The sequence below is a fragment of the Wyeomyia smithii genome, chromosome 1 (assembly GCF_029784165.1).
Source record: "Wyeomyia smithii strain HCP4-BCI-WySm-NY-G18 chromosome 1, ASM2978416v1, whole genome shotgun sequence".
Taxonomy (NCBI): Eukaryota; Metazoa; Arthropoda; class Insecta; order Diptera; family Culicidae; genus Wyeomyia; species Wyeomyia smithii.
In genome coordinates, this window is record NC_073694.1 from 137,883,978 (window position 1) to 137,902,483 (window position 18,506).

The 18,506-nt window shown below is 38.7% G+C and overlaps 1 protein-coding gene across 1 annotated transcript; it reads right to left on the minus strand.

The window, feature by feature from the left end:
• Nucleotides 1–8,253: 8,253 nt before the first annotated feature.
• Nucleotides 8,254–18,246, minus strand: LOC129729011 (zinc metalloproteinase-disintegrin-like EoMP06). The gene is given in 4 exon segments (XM_055687492.1): nucleotides 8,254–10,534; nucleotides 10,592–10,778; nucleotides 10,842–11,220; nucleotides 17,794–18,246. Coding segments are annotated over 4 exon segments (2,499 nt in total). The 5' UTR covers nucleotides 17,954–18,246; the 3' UTR covers nucleotides 8,254–8,761.
• Nucleotides 18,247–18,506: the final 260 nt, after the last annotated feature.

Genomic DNA, 18,506 nt, shown 5'->3' on the forward strand with positions numbered 1-18,506 from the left:
TTTGTTTACGTGTATCCGTTTACGAACCAATTTTGAACCAGTCAGATTTTTTCATGCATTGCAACCTAGTTGAAGTGTAACGAACATTACTGTATTTCAGAGAATCTCACGTTTTCAGAAGCTGTTCAGTGTGTGGGCAGCTTAATGTGACATTTCAGTGAGGGTGCGACACAATATCGTCTGTAATTGAAAACAAATGGGGCAAACGTGCAATGTGATTATGTATATTTGCTATTTAGTACAGTAAAGTTCTTTTCTACACGATTCTACGTACCGTGCAAAAAAAAATCGTGTAAAAAAAACCGCGTTATCAAACGTTATTTGGAGAAACGTCGTAAAAAAATCTTGTAAAACAAAAACCGTGTAAAAATAAAACTGTGTAAAAACAGCCTTTTATAGTTTGTTATCGTTACTGCTACTTACTGTAACAATTTTACGCGAAGACGAAAAATCGTGCAAAAAAACCGTGTAGAAATATCGCGTTATTTGGGAAAACGACGTAAAAAAAATCGTGTTATTTGAAAAATCGTCGTAAAAAAGAATCGTGTAAAATGAAACCGTGTAAAAAAAACCGTGTAAAATAAGACTTTACTGTATATACAATCGGGATCTAAAATAACAAAATTAAAAAATATTGAACTTATTTTCAGTTAATTGTATATTTCTACATTCAGTATCCCCTCGCAAAACTTGACAGAGAGACGTTAGCTTCAAAAACCACGTGTACACACCAAAATTTCTCTTTATGGTTCAGCAAAGTACATTGCTGAAAGTGTATCAGCAAACCACTTGTTTACTGAATCACAGCATTTTTTTCAAAAGTTTACTGCTATTCAGCTCTACAATTTACTGAATTTCGTTCAGTAATTTTATTTTTGCTGTAAACCAGTATTTCATTGATAAATTTACTGAAAACCAGTAATCGATTCAGTGATCCGCGAAAATCAGCAAAACTATTTGCTGAAACGAAAACAGTAAATGAATGTTTGCTGGAATCCAGCGAAAGAATTGATATTTCAAAAAATTTTACGTCTAGCTGTCATTAGTAAAACGCGCCAAATCGCTGTGCAGCTGGTACGCGATCATCACTAAGCTCCTGATAGCGGATATGGGACTATAGCTAAGTCACTGTTAGGCTAGATGAACCTAAAAGTTGAAATGATAATCATACATCTCTAGTTCAACAATAATTTGGCTATGATCCGATGGGCGGATGGAAGCTGGTGCCTGAGGGAAACATGGTTCCCTTGAACTAACTGGTTGACCAGCAAATTGATTTATGCTTTGCTGAATGTACAGCAAATTGTCATAGCTGACAACCAGCAAGTTGTATTTTGTTTTACTGAATATGCAGCAAACGATCTGTCACTTTTATGCAATTGAGCATTACTGACTAATCAGAAAATTTCATTTTGCTGAACAGATTGCTGGAAACACAGCACACCAAAAATCAGCAAAATTTTGCTGGTTTCCAGCAATGAAAATTTGGTGTGAGTTTGACGCAAAACTGCCTCTTAAGTGCTAGGGATGGGCGATACTGTCTGAAGTATCGATACCTGAGTACTCGAATACTTTTGCACAAAACGATACCAAGTATCGTGGTATCAGTATAGAAAGTATCGATGCCAAAATACTCGATGCTTTTGGCTAAAATATCGATACCGTTGGTATCGATACTGGTATCGCTTATCCCCAATAGAAGGCATTGGTGGTATCGGTATCGTTTCAAAGTATCGTTGGCAAAGTATCGATACCGCCACTCATCGTTAGCAACGAGTATCGATGCCAAAATACTCGATACTTCGGCTCCATGTACCGATACCGTTGGTATCGATACTAGTATCGCCCATCCCTGTTAAGTGCACTTTCGTGCAACTAGCGGACGTGCAATTAAAACGCAGTGCAACTAAATCGCGTGCGATTAACGAACGAGTGCTGTACAGTCTCTCTACAATTATAAGTCAGTCAACGTGTTGTCTGAATGTTCAAAAATGGATATAAAATAGGAAAAATTATCAACTACGAATGTTTTACTGTCTATCTCTGTGTTCTGATGTGTACTTTCTATCAACAATTAGTTTCACTGCAGTTGATGCGTGTGAATCGGTCGGGAAGATAAATATCACTTACATATCCAAATACACAATTATGGGTCACTTTTGGCATTAAAAATCATTTAGACTATAAAATCATCAAAATACATAACGCAAGTTATGATTATAAGTTACTTTATTCAGTCTTGTCGCATAATCATGTAAAAGTAATAAAAATAGCCAAAATTTGGACTAACCCACAATTCTGTACCGCAAGATGTAACATTACTACAATTATGGGTCACTTCACTTACTGCACCGAGCAGAATTATAGTTTTTCGTGACATTTTCAACTTTAAATCATTTTAATCGTATGCATGAGGTTACAAGTGACTTACAAAAAATACCACTGCTAATGAAAATTGTTCAGTTTCGTGAGAATAAACGTATTTGCGTGAAAGTGACCCATAATTGTAGCTGACCCATAACTGTGGAGGCACTGTACTACACTCAAAATATTTTTCACGTTATGATTACCGGAAAAGTTATGTGAATATTTTCCACTGTCATTTTCACGTAGATTTTACGTGATTGTCATTTGAGTTCATCATGATCTGGTGAGATGATTTATCCTGTGAATATTATTCGTTAGACATATGCGTTTCATGTGATTTTCACGTAGAATTTAACTACCGGCAAAGTGAAAAGCATTTGATTAACGGATAGCTACTACGTTTTATAAAACGTATTAATTTCGATTGTGGTTTCCCAAATTCTTAAGAGAGAAATTAGATTTCAGAATTTTTTGATATAAGTTGCTAGATAAATCGCACGGGCATGCAAAATTTCCAATTCGAAAATGGATTGAACGACATAAAAACTGACCGTCTATAATTACTGTTAGCTGCTACTGTTTATGTTCAGGTAACTCCTGGATCTTTGAACTGAATCTGTACAAAATCTGTAAGCTAAAGATTCCATGTCGAATTATGGTTTTTCCTAAATCTCACTCATTGGCAAGCCATCGATGAAATCAATTTTATGTTCAGAGACCGAATTACACAACAGCTTCGCCATTTTGATTCTTGTATATTTTCGCACGGAGAGTTCATTCTGTTTGACGTTGCAAGGTTCACGTAGATACTACGTGATAAAACATAGTATGCATGTGATTTTCACGTAGATGTTATGTTTGTCACATAAATCATGAAAACTGACAGAAAATGATTAAGTACAGGAAATTTCACATAACAATAACGTGAAAAATATTTTGAGTGTAGAAAATTGGTACCTACCTGCTTTCGCAATACGCAAATCGATTTTGGACAGCTATGTGACATTGGCGTTTTACAGTAACGAGAACTTTATGTGCAATATATTTAAAGTGTGGTTTAATTTACGAATGTTTCTCTGCTAGTATAAATAGCAAGACATACCTGATATACTATGCATTGATTTTCATATTTTTGGAAGTGAAACTTTCTAAACGTTTAAAATATGACACTTCACAGGGTACTGTAGTAATTTAGTAATCCCAAATTTATTCATGCACACATGTTTGTTATGTGTTCTGCGAGTATAAAAGCTCGATGTCGTGCTACAGAACTTTCATACCATCTTGCACACATATACATATATGTAATGTTGAACGAATGGGCATACCTTTCATGTTGAGAAGAAAAGTAGATGAGATGAGAAGTGGCGAATCATTTGGTCGCGCAGTAAATGAAGTTAAACCACAGACAGACGTTCGAACAAGAACAACATTGATCGGAAATTACGTGTAAATTTTTGAACAGAAACACGTTACAAATAACTAAGCATAGTTGCTACAACAAAATTTTATTCGAAGGTGTACGAGGCTAGCGTCGCTGGTAACACTATCTGGTTATTCATTGCTAGTACTAAAAAACTTTACAAGTGTTCTGAACTCAGCTTGGACAGTGGTCTGCGGTTGAACTGTTTAAAATCATCTTCAAGTCCCGGAAGTCAACTCCTGAGTAGATTGTATTCAAAAGTGGATAATCTTTGGAATCTCTACCTGAATTTCATTACAACAATATTCAGATGTTGCTTCTCAAAAACTACTATTACTCTAATGTTACCTTAATTTTGCCCGGAATTATTCACTACACAAATAAATTAGGGTAGGGCAAAGTTATTGATTTTCCAGAATCAAGTGTTTTGGTTCCATTTGGGGCTCTAAACAAACCTAAATTTATCGAAAGTCGATTGGTTTTGTCTCCGCTTGGCGCATTGCGTTTTAAATTTATATGAACATTTGTATGGGGAAACTATGTTTTTTGCATTTTCCTATCTAGGGCGATCATTACTTCTTTAATAATAAACTACATTACGTTGAAGTATAGTATTTTAGATGCCTAACAACTTTGCCGAAGACACGAAAGAGCTAGGATGTTCCTAAAAAATGATATAACTGTTAAAAGTTGAGTATGTCGAATTAAATGCTGAATATCGCTTTTTTTCTGCCAACAGTGTACCGGCATCAGTATAGGATTTCCACCTTACTTAACTTTTGCAACATGTTGTATATCCTGAATACGCCAAGAATATTCACATATATTTGTTTTTTTTTTTCATCCAGCTTAATTTATAAACTCGATACAGCAGATATCATCATTGGCGTAACTATGGAAAAATCCTAGGGGGGCTAATTCTCTATATATTTTATGCAAAAACGGTATAGCAAATATATAGTTTTTTTAATTTTTGTGTTTCTCATGTAGAGATGCTTGTTTTCTTTTAAGTCTATTGCTAATGAGAGTGCAATTTATGTTCAGTGTATCATTTTATTTTTTGACTGTCTTATCCCTCCATATGTAAACCTTGTTAACACTGCTGGCAACCAGTTTCAATTTCCAATTTCCTCTTTAATTCAAGACACCATCTTGTAGCAAAAGTCTGAATAATACACACGCGTTTCTTTAGTTGTTGAATTCGAGTAGCCTTTTTCTAATCCGAAATCTCTTTCCGCCCATAGTTCCTGCTAATACAAGTCAGCATTGAACCTTCGAATGGATGAATTGAATATCTGTGCCACTGCTGAATGCGTATCCCATGACGTCATTATTTTTATTAAATTGTTGCTGATTTTTTAAGAAAATTGGCCACGGCTACGTTTCAAATGGTCCATACGCAAATTCCAATTTTGGTCACTTTTTCGAGCATTTCGGCTGGTATCTCGCAAAAAACGCGTGTAATGTTGTCTTCCAAGGCTGGAATTGTTGTTGGCTTATCCGCATTGACGTAGCCCCACAAAAATAATCTAGCGGTGTTAAATCGCATGATCTAGGCGGCCGATTAACCGGTCCATTTCGTGAGATGAATTGCTCACCGAACTCATTCCGCAATATGTCCATTGATTCGCGCGATGTGGCACTTTGCTCCGTCTTGCTGAAACCACATGTCAACAAGACCCAGCTCTTCCATTTCCGGCAAAAAAGATCATAAATCATCGCGCGATAGCGAGCACCATTGACCGTAACATTGCGATTTTGATCATCTTTGAAGAAGTACGGACCAATGATGCCTCCAGCGTAAAAATTAAATCTTTAAAAACTGAGTTATTTACGATGTTCAATTCATAACCATTTTATTTTTTTACTTTTTTTATTGTGTATTGTTTTTGGAATGACTTCAATACCATTTTTACATAAACCTTCAAAAAAAAAAAAAACATGATCCAAAAGAATCCTATTAGCACAAAATGGCAGCTTCAGCCTATAGCAGGACTTCGTACCAATTCGACAGAGGGACTGGAAGCTCCCTCTCAAAATTCAACGAAACTTTGTGGGTGTATGGGCCTTAATACCCTAAGCAACATTATATTTTTTCAAAAAATTACTGTACTAACATTTCAAACGGGTTGAAGTTATTTTTTTAAATCGATTTATTTGAATAACGACAAGAGATAGAGAAAAGTTAAAAATAAAAAACAAAGTCAGTACTCTTAAAGAAAAAAAACATTAACATAAAAACTAATTTATTATCTGAAAAACTTATTTGGAGTAGTAATCTGAGATGACTAAAATTTTCAAAATTAATTTTTGTTTTTAGAATTAAGTTTTCTCAGAATGCGACTGCAATTTGATTTTTTTTATTACATTTTTAAATAAAAGTTCTAACAATTCTTTAAAAGTCGTTCTTTGGCAACTTTCGTCTATTAGATATATCGATTTATGAAATTAACTTCAGCCCTTTTCAAATATTAGTACAGATAAATTTTCGAGAAAAAACAGATGCAAAGCTGCTTAGGCTAGTAAGCCCTACAGAACCCCAAAGTTCGGCGATTCTTGTATTGCCTCTGGTTGCTCTTCGATCCAAATGCGGCAATTTTGCTTATTTACATACCCATTTAACTAGAAATGAGCTTCGTCACTGAACACAATTTTTCGGTAAAAAAGTGGATTTTCGGCAAGTTGTTCTAATACCCCGTTCACACTACACCGCATATCGCCTGATATCAGGCGATTCGTGCTATCGAGGCCATATCACCATCCATATTACCTGATATCCCATACAATCGAGCTGTCAACGGATATCACCTCGGCTACATACTATCGCGGATATCATGTTCGAAAACTAATAATAACCACATTGCAGTTGGCAGCACGGGCAACAGACATTTGACGCAACCCTACAAATTTCGCAATTCGCGTTGCATGCGAGAAAAAAGGAAGGAAATATTTTTGCTCTTGTTATCCCGCACATTTTGACAATTGCATATAAGAGTTCGCGTTGGTGTGAGCCAATTAGCTGACATCTCTATCCTAATCCCATTATACTTGTTGTCTTGTTTTAGGTTTGACCTGTTCTTGTTTTCTTCTCTTTTCAATTACCAAAGCAAATATCAAATCATATCAGCTCACAGTAGTGTGAACACTCGAGGTGATATCCGATATCATCTGGCGATATCAGGTGATATCCGGCGTAGTCTGAACAAGGCATAAGGCCCATTCACCAAAAATTCGACGCTGCGGCAAGTCTTTCGGCTTCAATTCTTGTACGAGCTGTATTTTGTAAGGCTTTACACCAGAAATCCTAGGAGGGAGGGGGGCTATAGATTCCCTTAGCCCCCTATTGTTACGCCAATAGATATCCTACTGATGACGCCAGTATACTGGTAGTGTTGGCAGAAAAAAGGATTTTCAGCATATACTCGACATATATAGCTTTGAACAGCTATAGCATTTTTTTTACACATCCTAGCTCTGTAGTCTTTTCGACAATGTTGTTAAGCATCGAAAAACCTACATTTTGAAGTCATGAAACGTATGGTTTGAGGCATTCTGAGCTCTCCAGAAATAAAAATGCAAAAAAGTGACTTTTCTTATATACAAATTTAAAATCCAATGAGACAAAACCATTCGACTCATATTTATGATTTATGCAACGTAGGAACAGTGATACACACAACATAACACGCGACGCGTCACGGGACAAAACACTTAAGGCCCAAACTCAATGGCCTGTCTTTTGGATGATTCCCGATGAACAATCCTGAAAATAGAGGTGTTGCATACTATGTTTCGATGCAGAAATGTAAATTCTCCCACTACGAGTTCCTTCGGGGCATTCAGGTTGTTCCGGAAGTAGCCAATAATGAAAAATATGTCATTTGAAAGATTTCTGGTAAAAAATCCTAGAGATAGAGGTGTCACACGCTATATTTGATGCAAAAATGCAAATGATTCCTACTATAGGTTCATCTGAGGACTTCCGGATGAAACATAGCCATTTCTCGATGAGTTCTTGGCCGATTCCGGATCCATTCGCTTCAAAAATGGTTTTGTCATCTATGTCAATGATGCAAATAAACATTTTTATCAAGGAACCCCTTGCTAAATCCACTCAAAAATTAGTAGGTTTGACATTACTACCGGAACTCAGGAATATTCACTACATCCTGTGATCTAGCCCACATTTGTGGTCAGAAAAAGAAAATTTAAAAGTTTTTTAGTTCAATGGTGTTCGAATTAATAAAATCGAACAACATTTGGCAAACCTAGAGCATTTCAAATTTCATCAAAATTTTGCCTATCCTACTTATTTTGACTATCCCTTGTACATCAACCTACTCAAAATGTTTATGCAAATTAAAATAACGTCTAGTAAATTGTTAACTCAAAAAGATACATTTATTTAAATATTAGGCTGTTCTTTCGTATAAAATGAAGCTCAATAGATTATTTCCCGAAAATCTTGCTCCAATATGACTAGAGATTTATTTATTATCGTGTATTCGGTACGCTGTACACTCTCACACGAAGAAATACGATTGTTATCAAAATTTTACAAAATCTTATGCAATCTGTCCAATATGGTCACGATTTTGTTACAAGATGAAAAATGAACACAGGCTAACAGAAGAAACACTTTGTACATATTTCTTACAAAACTATCATTCAGACGATACTCATCCTTCCGTAAAGAATATTATTGCAGTCTTTGGGCTACGTATATGAAGTCGACAACAGCGCCAATGTATATGCGTTTGACAAACTGGGAAATAGCGAAAAGTATAATGAAAAATATTGCATGCCTGCGCTACGAACAGCGCTGGCATGCGATATTTTTTGACGATTGTTAAGAGAGAGACTCAAGTTAAGATTTTAAATTATAGTATGTTGTGGCAATAGACTGAAGCTTTTGTGATGCATCTGTTAGTCTGTGAATCATGTATGCACACTGGTTCACGATTTTGAATATTAGCTGGTAGTAGGTTGCTGTGAGGATCGAATGGATTTTGGTGCCAAATGCGTCCTGTATTCAGCTGAAGACTGAAGGGGCCTGGAATGCACTGACACTACACTATGTTTGTAGGGATTTTCTGGCGCAGAAGGCATATCTTTCAGTCTTGTAATTGGTGTGAATTGAGGTCCGTTTGTATCCCGGGTAGACGAATACAATTTTGGTGAGGAGATTTCTCGGACAACCGCAGAGTTAGAGGACAACGTTTGCATGAGCTTGTGCCGGCCACAGGAAGGGGAGTTGAATTTGACAATATTGATGGAATTTTTGTAGAATTCTGGTTGACAGAAACGCACCATTATATATGCGAGAAACAATAACGTTACAATTATGCCAATGATAATCAGAGTAATTAGGAGAGCAAAATATGTTTGCTTGGAGGCTGGTCCACTGTCTAAAGAGCCTCCGACTCCTGACTGATCGCAAAATGGAGGTGCATAACCCAAATCACAATGGCAGTGTCCTTAACTGTTGCAAACACCATGCCCACTGCAATCTTTGGCACACGACCTCCCAATTCCATGTTGTTTAAGATTATCAAAATCCCAGCATTGTTGTTGGTAACACATTTTATTTTTGCCACAAGGTGCTCCATCTGGGACCAGCATCGGTTGTTTGGCATCCCCAAGATCTATAAATGCAGCATGACAACTAATCATTTCCCGTCCTTTGACTGTACTGGCAATTTGTTCTTCTGTAAACACTGTTATCCCAAATTCAAGATTGTTATGGTTGAGTTGGTGACAAAAAAGTAACCCACACATAATATCTTCCGCAGCACATTTTATAAAGCTATGGTTATCACGGTTATATCCGCAGTTTGCGTATTTCGTTCCATTTTTGTTTCTTTCATAGCAGACCTCGTTGGATTCTTTCCCAGAAGGACCCCAGAGCATTCGACATTGGTCGTTCCTAGTTCTGCATTCTCCCTCGACGCAGTAGGCGTTACCCTCTGCACATTTCTCTGTATTTCGTTTGAAAACGTCTCTAGGGCAATGTTCGGACTTTCCGGTGCAAAATTCTGGCAAATCGCATTCTCCGTGAGGCGCTCGGCAAAGCGTTCCTGCATCGTACCACTGACACACTTCTAGATTACAGCACTCACCCATGGCACATGTGGCCCCTGGTTTCAGTCTACAACTCTTTGAATCACAGCATGGATTATCACAGACCTCTTCCAATCCACAGTCACATTCTTCTCCTTCCTCCAAGAATCCGTTTCCACAACTCGTATAATGCATCACTCTCGGTCGATTTTTTAAACAGTGATGTAATCCCCTGTTAAACGCTAGCGTTAACTGTTCCATGCTGCATGAGCTCCAGTTCTTCAGTGACCGCTCAGAACTCATGGCGGTCATGATACACTTATGATCTGAACAATAGCATTCTTCGTCCACATCGTGCTCCATATTAAAGCTATGGCCCATCTCGTGAGCAACTGTTCCAGCCTGTATGGCAATGTTGTCAGTGTGAACCACTATGACTGCACCAGAACTGTTACTAGTGCACATTCCTCCCAGCCTTGCTTTACCGATGACGTTATCTTGAAACTTAACCGCTGTCAACAGTTGAGCATGGTCGTTTGGGTGTTGTCGAAGGAGTTCTTTCCGTCGATATTGTAGGAAATTATTAAGTGTAACCTCCGCACGTCGGTTAACCTGAATGTGATCGAAACGATCCCATACAACTACTCCGGTTAAAGTGATGAAAATATTTAGAGGGGTGAAAAGCTATAAAAATAAACTTTTAGTAGAAGATTGACGCAGCGGGTCGCACTGTGAACAAACCATATTAACATGATTCACTATATCCGTACAGTAGCGATGCACTTTCCAAACATCGGAATCAAACTTAGTATACAAGGAGTTATCGACCACAAGAACCAGTTCAACAAACTTCGAGTGACGATTTGCATTGTAAGGACCAACGATTCGCGCCCTATGGTTACGTTTTACTCGGTTTGGCAGTTTCAGTCTAAAATTTTTCAAAAAAAAAAAAATTATTATACGATGTTCGAAAACTATGTCAAGTTCCTACCTTCGTATGTAATGATCTCCGGTTGACTCATCGAAGTCGATGAAATATGTATAGTGCACATCATAAACCGTTCCACGGAATTAACCCTCGCATGTTGATATGACTGCCGAACTTCCCGGAACGCCTTCGATCCAACCCTGGTAGTAGCAATTATCGGCAAAATTCACAACGATAGACTCATTTGGCTGCTGGCCTTGTCGCTCCACGAAGCTTCTACCGAGTAAATTTGGCCGCAGCTCGACTCGTACTGGCAGCTGCTCGGGATGCAAGTAGTAGGTTAAAACGATGTTGTCAATGCCCGGTTGCGTGTGTTCCACTTTGGGCACAATACGATTGCGATCAGTATCAAATTTGTTTGGTACTGTTTCATACATCCAAGCTATAAAAAAGTGGAGAAAGGAAGAAAATAGTATTCAGTTTTCGCACTCTTAATAGGGTTTAAATTTCTTTCTGAGGAATATAAAAGCATCTTTCAGTAACAGCACCTTACAAAAAGAACAGAAGTTGTGACTTAGATAAAAAAAAACAGTTTTTGTGTATGTTCAATACCTTTCTTTGTTAGGGGAATAGAATTACGTACTGCAACGGTGTAAGCTTTTGTAATATGTCCCTGTTTACTATACGTGCCCCCTTGCAAATACAACAATCACTATAGTGGAGTGATAAGACACCCGTATCGACACGCTCCCAGTCAGGTGAGATATGGTTTATGAAGCCAATCACTTATCCGGGATCAAAGATCATATCTCTTTGGGCTGTAAACAGCCACTATCAAGAACCCTAGTGTTCAATGTTAATTACCTTTCCAGGAAACATTCGTATATTACGTAACACGCTCCGAGGAGAAGGGGGTATTCAGTAAAGCGTTAAACTAAGTGAGGCATTCATAAAAAATTGTATTACTAGGGGGTGTGGAGGTTGTGCTTTGAATTACCAAACTCCACGCTACGTAATAAACGAATGTTCCCTCTAGAGCACATACTACATACTTAGATTTTATTGCCGAGAACTCAACAGCTGATAAATTCAGCGAAATTTTCTACAGGTTTTCGGTAAAATTTTCGAGAACTTCGGCAAATGAAATGTTAATACCTGCTGATTTACGGTAAATCGATTTATTTGCTGAATGCTAGTCGAAGTTTATTGCTGACATTTGTTAAAAACTTCGCCGAGGTCGATCAGCTGTTGGGATGTTTTCCGAGATAAATTTAGTGTGTATGACAACTTATTTTAGGGGTATTTATGTAGCACTCGTATACAAACACCCAGCCATAAAAATACCCAACTTCATTGACATGTAATAGAAGATACTCAGTTCACGCCAGGAAGTTTGTATACGAGCGATAAGTGCATATCCTTAATAATAATAGGTGTCTGAATGCTCTAATGTTCCTTTAGCGGAAACCTTCAGTTCACATAATGCCGCTTGCCTTACCAACTAATGAATAAATCCATAATGCGCTACCACTTTAGCACGTGACATTTCACGTACCACAAGCAAACTCAGTCGTGCAATTTGGTCTTTCTAGTACGAACTTAATGATTTGTTAAAATAAATTAGCACATACACTTCAATGTTGCAAAGATTGTTTCAAGGCCTCATAAACTTTATGGTATTCAATTTTCGCTCCAAATAATCTTACTTAATAATTTACTTACTTAGATGGCCGTACGTCCTAGGACATGGCCTGCATAACGTGGTTCCGCCAGTTTACTCGGTCCATGGCTGCCTGCCTCCAGTTCCTCGGGCACCCGGTACTCTGTAGATCGTGCTCCATCTGGTCCACCCATCTCGCTCGTTGCGCCCCTCGCCTCCTCGTTCCCGCCGGATTTGAAGCGAACACCAATTTTGCAGAGCAGATATCCGGCATTCTACATGCTACATGCTACCAGAGAGCCGAGGTACACAAACTCGTCGACCACCTCGAACTCATCGCCGTCGATTGTTACCGTATTGCCTAGGCGTGCCCTGTTGTGCTCGGACCCACCTACAAGCATATACTTAGTTTTCGACGTATTAATCTTCAGTCCGATCCTATCTGCTTCACGTTTCAGTCGGGTATACTGGTCTGCCACCGTCTCAAATTTTCTGCCGACAATATCCACATCATTCGCGAAGCAAATAACTTGACCTGATCTGTTGAAAATCTCATAACACCCTCTAGCGCGACCTTAAATAATAAGCAGGAGAGACCATCACCTGAGACTCGAATGGGTCCGACGTTCCACCCGAAATTCCCACACAACTTCACATCCTCCATCGTAGCCTTAATCAGTCTTGTCAGCTTTCCTGGAAAGCCGTTTTCGTCGAGAACTTTCCATAGCTCTTGTCGGTTTATTATATCGTATGCGGCTTTCAAATAGATGGTGTGTAGGGACTCTAAACTCGTGGCACTTTTGGAGGATCTGCCGCAGTTTAGAGATTTGGTTAGTCGTAGACCGTCCTTCCATTAATCCAGCCTGGTAGCTTTCTACAAACCTGCTGGCTAATGGTGACAGGTGTTGTAAGATGACTTGGAAAAACACTTTGTAGGCGGCATTCAGGACTGTGATCGCTCGATAGTTCTCGCAGTCTAGTTTGTCGCCCTTCTTGTAGATAGGGCAGATAACCCCTTTTTTCCACTCCTCAGATAGCTTTTCTGTTTCCCAGATCTCGACGATCAGTCGATGCAGCGAGCTAGCCAGTTTGTCGGGGCCCACTTTGATAAGCTCAGCTCCATTGCCGTCTTTTCCGGCCGCTTTGTTGTTCTTGAGCTGCCGGATCGCTTCCTTAACTTTGCTTATTGTTGGGGGTGGCACATCTTCGTCGTTCGTTGCACCGACCTCGTCTTCTCCGCTCCTGTTGTGGTCTCCTGCTTGCACGCCATTCAGGTGTTCATCGTAGTGCTGCTTCCACCTTTCGATCACCTCACGATCATCCGTCAAAATGCCTCCATTCTTATCCCTACACATTTCGGCTCGTGAGAGAAAACCTCTGCGGGATGTGTTGAGTTTTTGGTAGAACTTTCGTGTTTCGTGCGTGCGGTGTAGCTGCTCGAGTTTTTCACATTCCTCCTCTTCCTGGCGACGCTTTTTTTTCCTTGAAGAGTTGGACTTGCTGCCTTCGTTTCCGGTCTATATGAAGATTGGCCACCAAATAATCTTATTCATAATATGTAGGTCATCAGCATCGATGAGCAGAATGAGTTGTTTAAAGCACTCCGTGAAAACACAACACATACACACAGAAAGCTTACTAGTATATTTAAAAAAAAAATCAGGTATTTCTTATTATTAATATAATTATTAATTATATTGTTGAAAAATTTAAAATTGTGCGCAAATTGTGCCGCAAAAAAATAGTTTTTAAAACAATTGTAAGTTGCAATACAATTATTTTGCAGCAAAGACAACCAATAACACGCAGCTCCCTGAATGTGACTGTCAACGTCAATGTCAATGCCTTTCAGCCTTGCCCTCAACACGTCCAAGAAACATCAACTGTGTGTGCGTGTTAACGGTTTGATACGTTTGACAAGACATTTCCGTAGATGTCAAGCTCGTATTTGACAGTTCATGCACATTACTCACACATTCACCATTGGAAGTCGGTCGGGGGCGTCGCATTTAAGGAGATACGTATGAAAATATTCCCACAGGGTGTCACCTCCCCATTTTATGGTAAGAGGGATTTATTTTTGTCAAGAGTTATTTCTCGAGGTTTTGTAGAGTTCGACGTTATGAAAGGGTTAGTGGGGGGGGGGGGGGGGTTAGTGCTTGAGTCCGTTGGCCAATGATTGTGTCTGTTGACATCGAATAGCCTGTATTCTACTAAGATTCCATCCCACGACTACCCGCTTGTCAAAGCGGACCTTGTAACCTTTCGGCCACGAAGTCCCGACCCTCTGCATTGCAACCACATGTTTTAAATGCAGGGTGCGTGACGAATTTTTGTAGTAAACTCCAATTAGGAATTGCAGATGCTTGCAGAACGAAGTCCAGCTCCAGACACATCTGGCAGCACTGGATAGATTACAGTACCACCCGCATATGTGCAACGTTTTTTATGTGCATATTTTTTAAATGAATTCCATCGTTGCCCGAGTTGAAAACCGAATATCTCGACTAACGATAATCCTATTGTTACATTGTACCTAATGGCGCAATCATTGCTGCGTATAGCGCGTCTGATATGCATTACAAGCAATCTTAGGTATAATAAACGGTACGAGAATAAAAATTCACTGTCGTTAGTCGAGGAATTCGGTTTTCAACTCCAACGAAAATATTTAAGTAGGGGAACTGCTACATTATTCAGCTCAGCCCGTATATTCATCTCATTCAACAAGTGAACACAATTGAAAACAGGAAAAAACGCATATTTTCTTCTTAAACCAATCTGCTTATCCATGGAATGGATTCTTCTTAGTTCACTTTAGATTTCTCATGAAGTATAATTCTCAAAAACTCACTTAAAAGCACTAAATTTGATATTATAGTCGGGCATCTGCACTCGAAAACTCATTCAATTCAATCACCTACCTCAGAAAACAAAATCCGCGCATCGTTCAATACGGCTACAACGGGACTCGTTCAGCAGCCAACCAGAATTTTTTTCATCACTAGCGGACCACTTTTATTTCAATCACTAAACAAAATCACTCACTACACTAAGAATACTTTGATCATTGAAATGTTCGCCTCAAATTTCCTAAAAAAAGCTTGAATTAGCAGAAATATATGACATGAATTTCTACAATTCCTAAATTTTAACTGTATGTATTCTCATCTTTTTTCAATGCGTTGAAGAAAATCAAGAGTTGCCAAATCAGTTTCTGTTAATACGAAAAAATCATACTGAAAATGTTGAATTATTCCGACATAATTGACATAAATCTACAGCACTGTATTGGTTACCTAGGTTACCTATTTCGCACGTAAACAACTGCAGCGGATATCTAGGAAACTACTACGACGGGCTGTGGCTACGTTCATTCATTATAATGTGATTCATTCATGATTAACAGTGTGATGAATATAGGGGCACCGTGGGATGAATAATTGAGCAGTGATTTAAGTTTTGAGATGGATATGGAAGCGTTGTGAAAAATGGTTTGTTTTACAAAATTCAGGATAAATCTAGCTAATTTTACTAAATATACAATGCTAAACGATTCCATAAGAGTACGTAAGCATATTTAGCTTACTTGTTCAATGGTTTCTTGAAAATTTGGTGTTTAATCCGTGCATTCTTCGTGAATATCGGCTTATTGAGATGAATAATGGAGCAGTTCCCCTAGTTCAACTAAATGGTCAAAATGCTTTCATAAGTCGCTGGGTGTACGATTCAAGAATATTTTGAGGTAATATTTCGATGGTTGAGAGATTTTTAGTTTAATTTTTTCTATTCATGTTGAGTGTGAATTGTTGTTAAATTTCCGCTTGAAAAATCTCTTGAATGCGGCCCTGTCTTAACTTGGTGTGGATAGATTCAAGATCACCTTTTTGTCTGGTCATTGAAGCAAAAAAAAAATAATGGATTTTTGTTTCACGTTCAAACTATTTGGAGCGAACTGTTCGAACTGTAAAATCAGTGTAGGATAGAACAGCGAATAACGAATGCGAAAGGTCGAAGGATTTGCAGCAGAGTTTTGTTCGAAGTTGCATATCTGTTCTGTGCGGTTAGTGTCAGTATAATTTCGAATTCGTTTTCGCGGTGCAGCTACATTCGGACTACACTTTTTACCCCGTAAATGATTTTTTTCACTTTCCGGACTACACTTTTTCTGTGTCTGACTACACTTTTTCTGTCCCGGACTACACCCGAAAAAAGTAGTGTGTACTGTAGGAAGTTACCAACACATTCACACGTATGTGTCAAAACTGGTTTGTTTTGGTTCTCGTTCCACGTGGTAAAGTGACAGGCAAATTTATTTCAGCACATTTGTGAGATGGAAATATGAAATGGAAACGAGACAAAATGACATTGGCGATAGTGACCAAAACAAAACAAATTGACAGCTATTCCTATTATAACGCGTACCAATGCAACTACACTGAAAATGTTTTTTAAGCTGCAAAGTAGCTACACCGCGAAAACGAATTCGACATAATATTGTGGCTTTAGCCCTGCAATTGGCCTGTACACTAACAGTTGGCTGCGAAGCCTGTGTAAAATAAACAGAACTCCTGTTGCAGAAGGTTGAATTTCGTTACGGAATAGCGCACCAAAATTTTCTTTGTATATATTTTTTTCAGAAAATTTTCTTTGTTTATATTTTTTTCGACTAAGCCGACATATTATCAAAACTCAATTTTAAAATACCTGCTAGAAATCTATGCATTCATTTTTTTAATAAATCATCCGGGGAATGTGACTGATTTCACAATATTCATTGGTTTGTGCCAACGTGAAAACCCCGATAACACTCATGGACGCGTCGCGTCGCGTTCCGTGAGTGCTACTGATTTCCTAATGTCAAAAATAAATTTTAGAAGGAGAAATCATTAGTAGAAAGAAACATCATATAGTATGCAAGTAAGCTGTCTACTTTTGCCAGACGAAGAAATAGAGCAAACGAAAATCCTCTGCAGGTCCTTGACTCTGTTTGTAACATTTACAGAGTTTAACAGATTTTGATACAATAATCTGAAAGTTTTCGCTCGAGTTTCTAGGCGCCCCGCCCACTGTGCGGTGATATAAATAACCTCATTCAATAGAACAAGGCAACACAAAGCAGACATCATTCGTGTTATCTAGAAAGGAAGTGCTGTACGCGTCTCGTTTGAAACTTTTATTAGAAAACGTGCTAGCAGTTTGCATCACATCGATGGATATTAATTCAACGTGGCACCAAGCTAGGAGCAGACATAGTAGAATAACGACGTCGATGTGGCGACAACCATTTTTTGCCTTTGTTTTTATTTTTCTATATCGGATGCAATCGGACGAGCCCCCATCAGTTTAACTAACCTTCGTCTGAATCAGTGTCCGTGTTATGAGACTGGTGATGAGTCAAACCTTGAACCGTTAGACCAAAAGAAACACAAAGCAGAACTAGGAAAAGCATTGTCTGCGTCCGAATATTTTCAGCAGCTTCCATAACGGTCACCAAATCGAGCTTCGCTTGCATCCTTTGTTGAGCAGCAATATGTCAAGCGGCCGCTAACATATTGGCTAGAATCTTGATTCTGTCGATTTAATTTGTTGGCCCGATTCCACCAAAAAATTAACTACGTTAAGCGCACTTCTCACGGTCGCACACGGTTTCGATCAAAAAACTATATTTTCTGAGTAACCTAGATTCTAAAGCTTAGTCACGAGGGGTGAAGGAAAAACACCTTCACGAGGAGAACACGAAAAAACCCCTGATTAATGTGAAAACACCACTGGCAGTGGATCGACCGTTGACTTCTGGTCTCTTCGAGTTTCATACTATTACTGACGACTGAATGAAACTCGACATAGCTCTACAGTAGACGATCCTGACCGTCGTATCCAGCATGTAGTAAGACACAGCTGGCGAAATCGAAACTATGTGCTGGCATTGACTGGGAGAGTAAAACACTACGAGAAAATACTCCTTACGAATGCATACCACCCCCCAGCAGCTCGTCGCTGTGTGATTGCCGGATATCGTCTAGCATGTATAAAAGGAAGCCGCGTACCGTTCTTCGTGCCCTCTA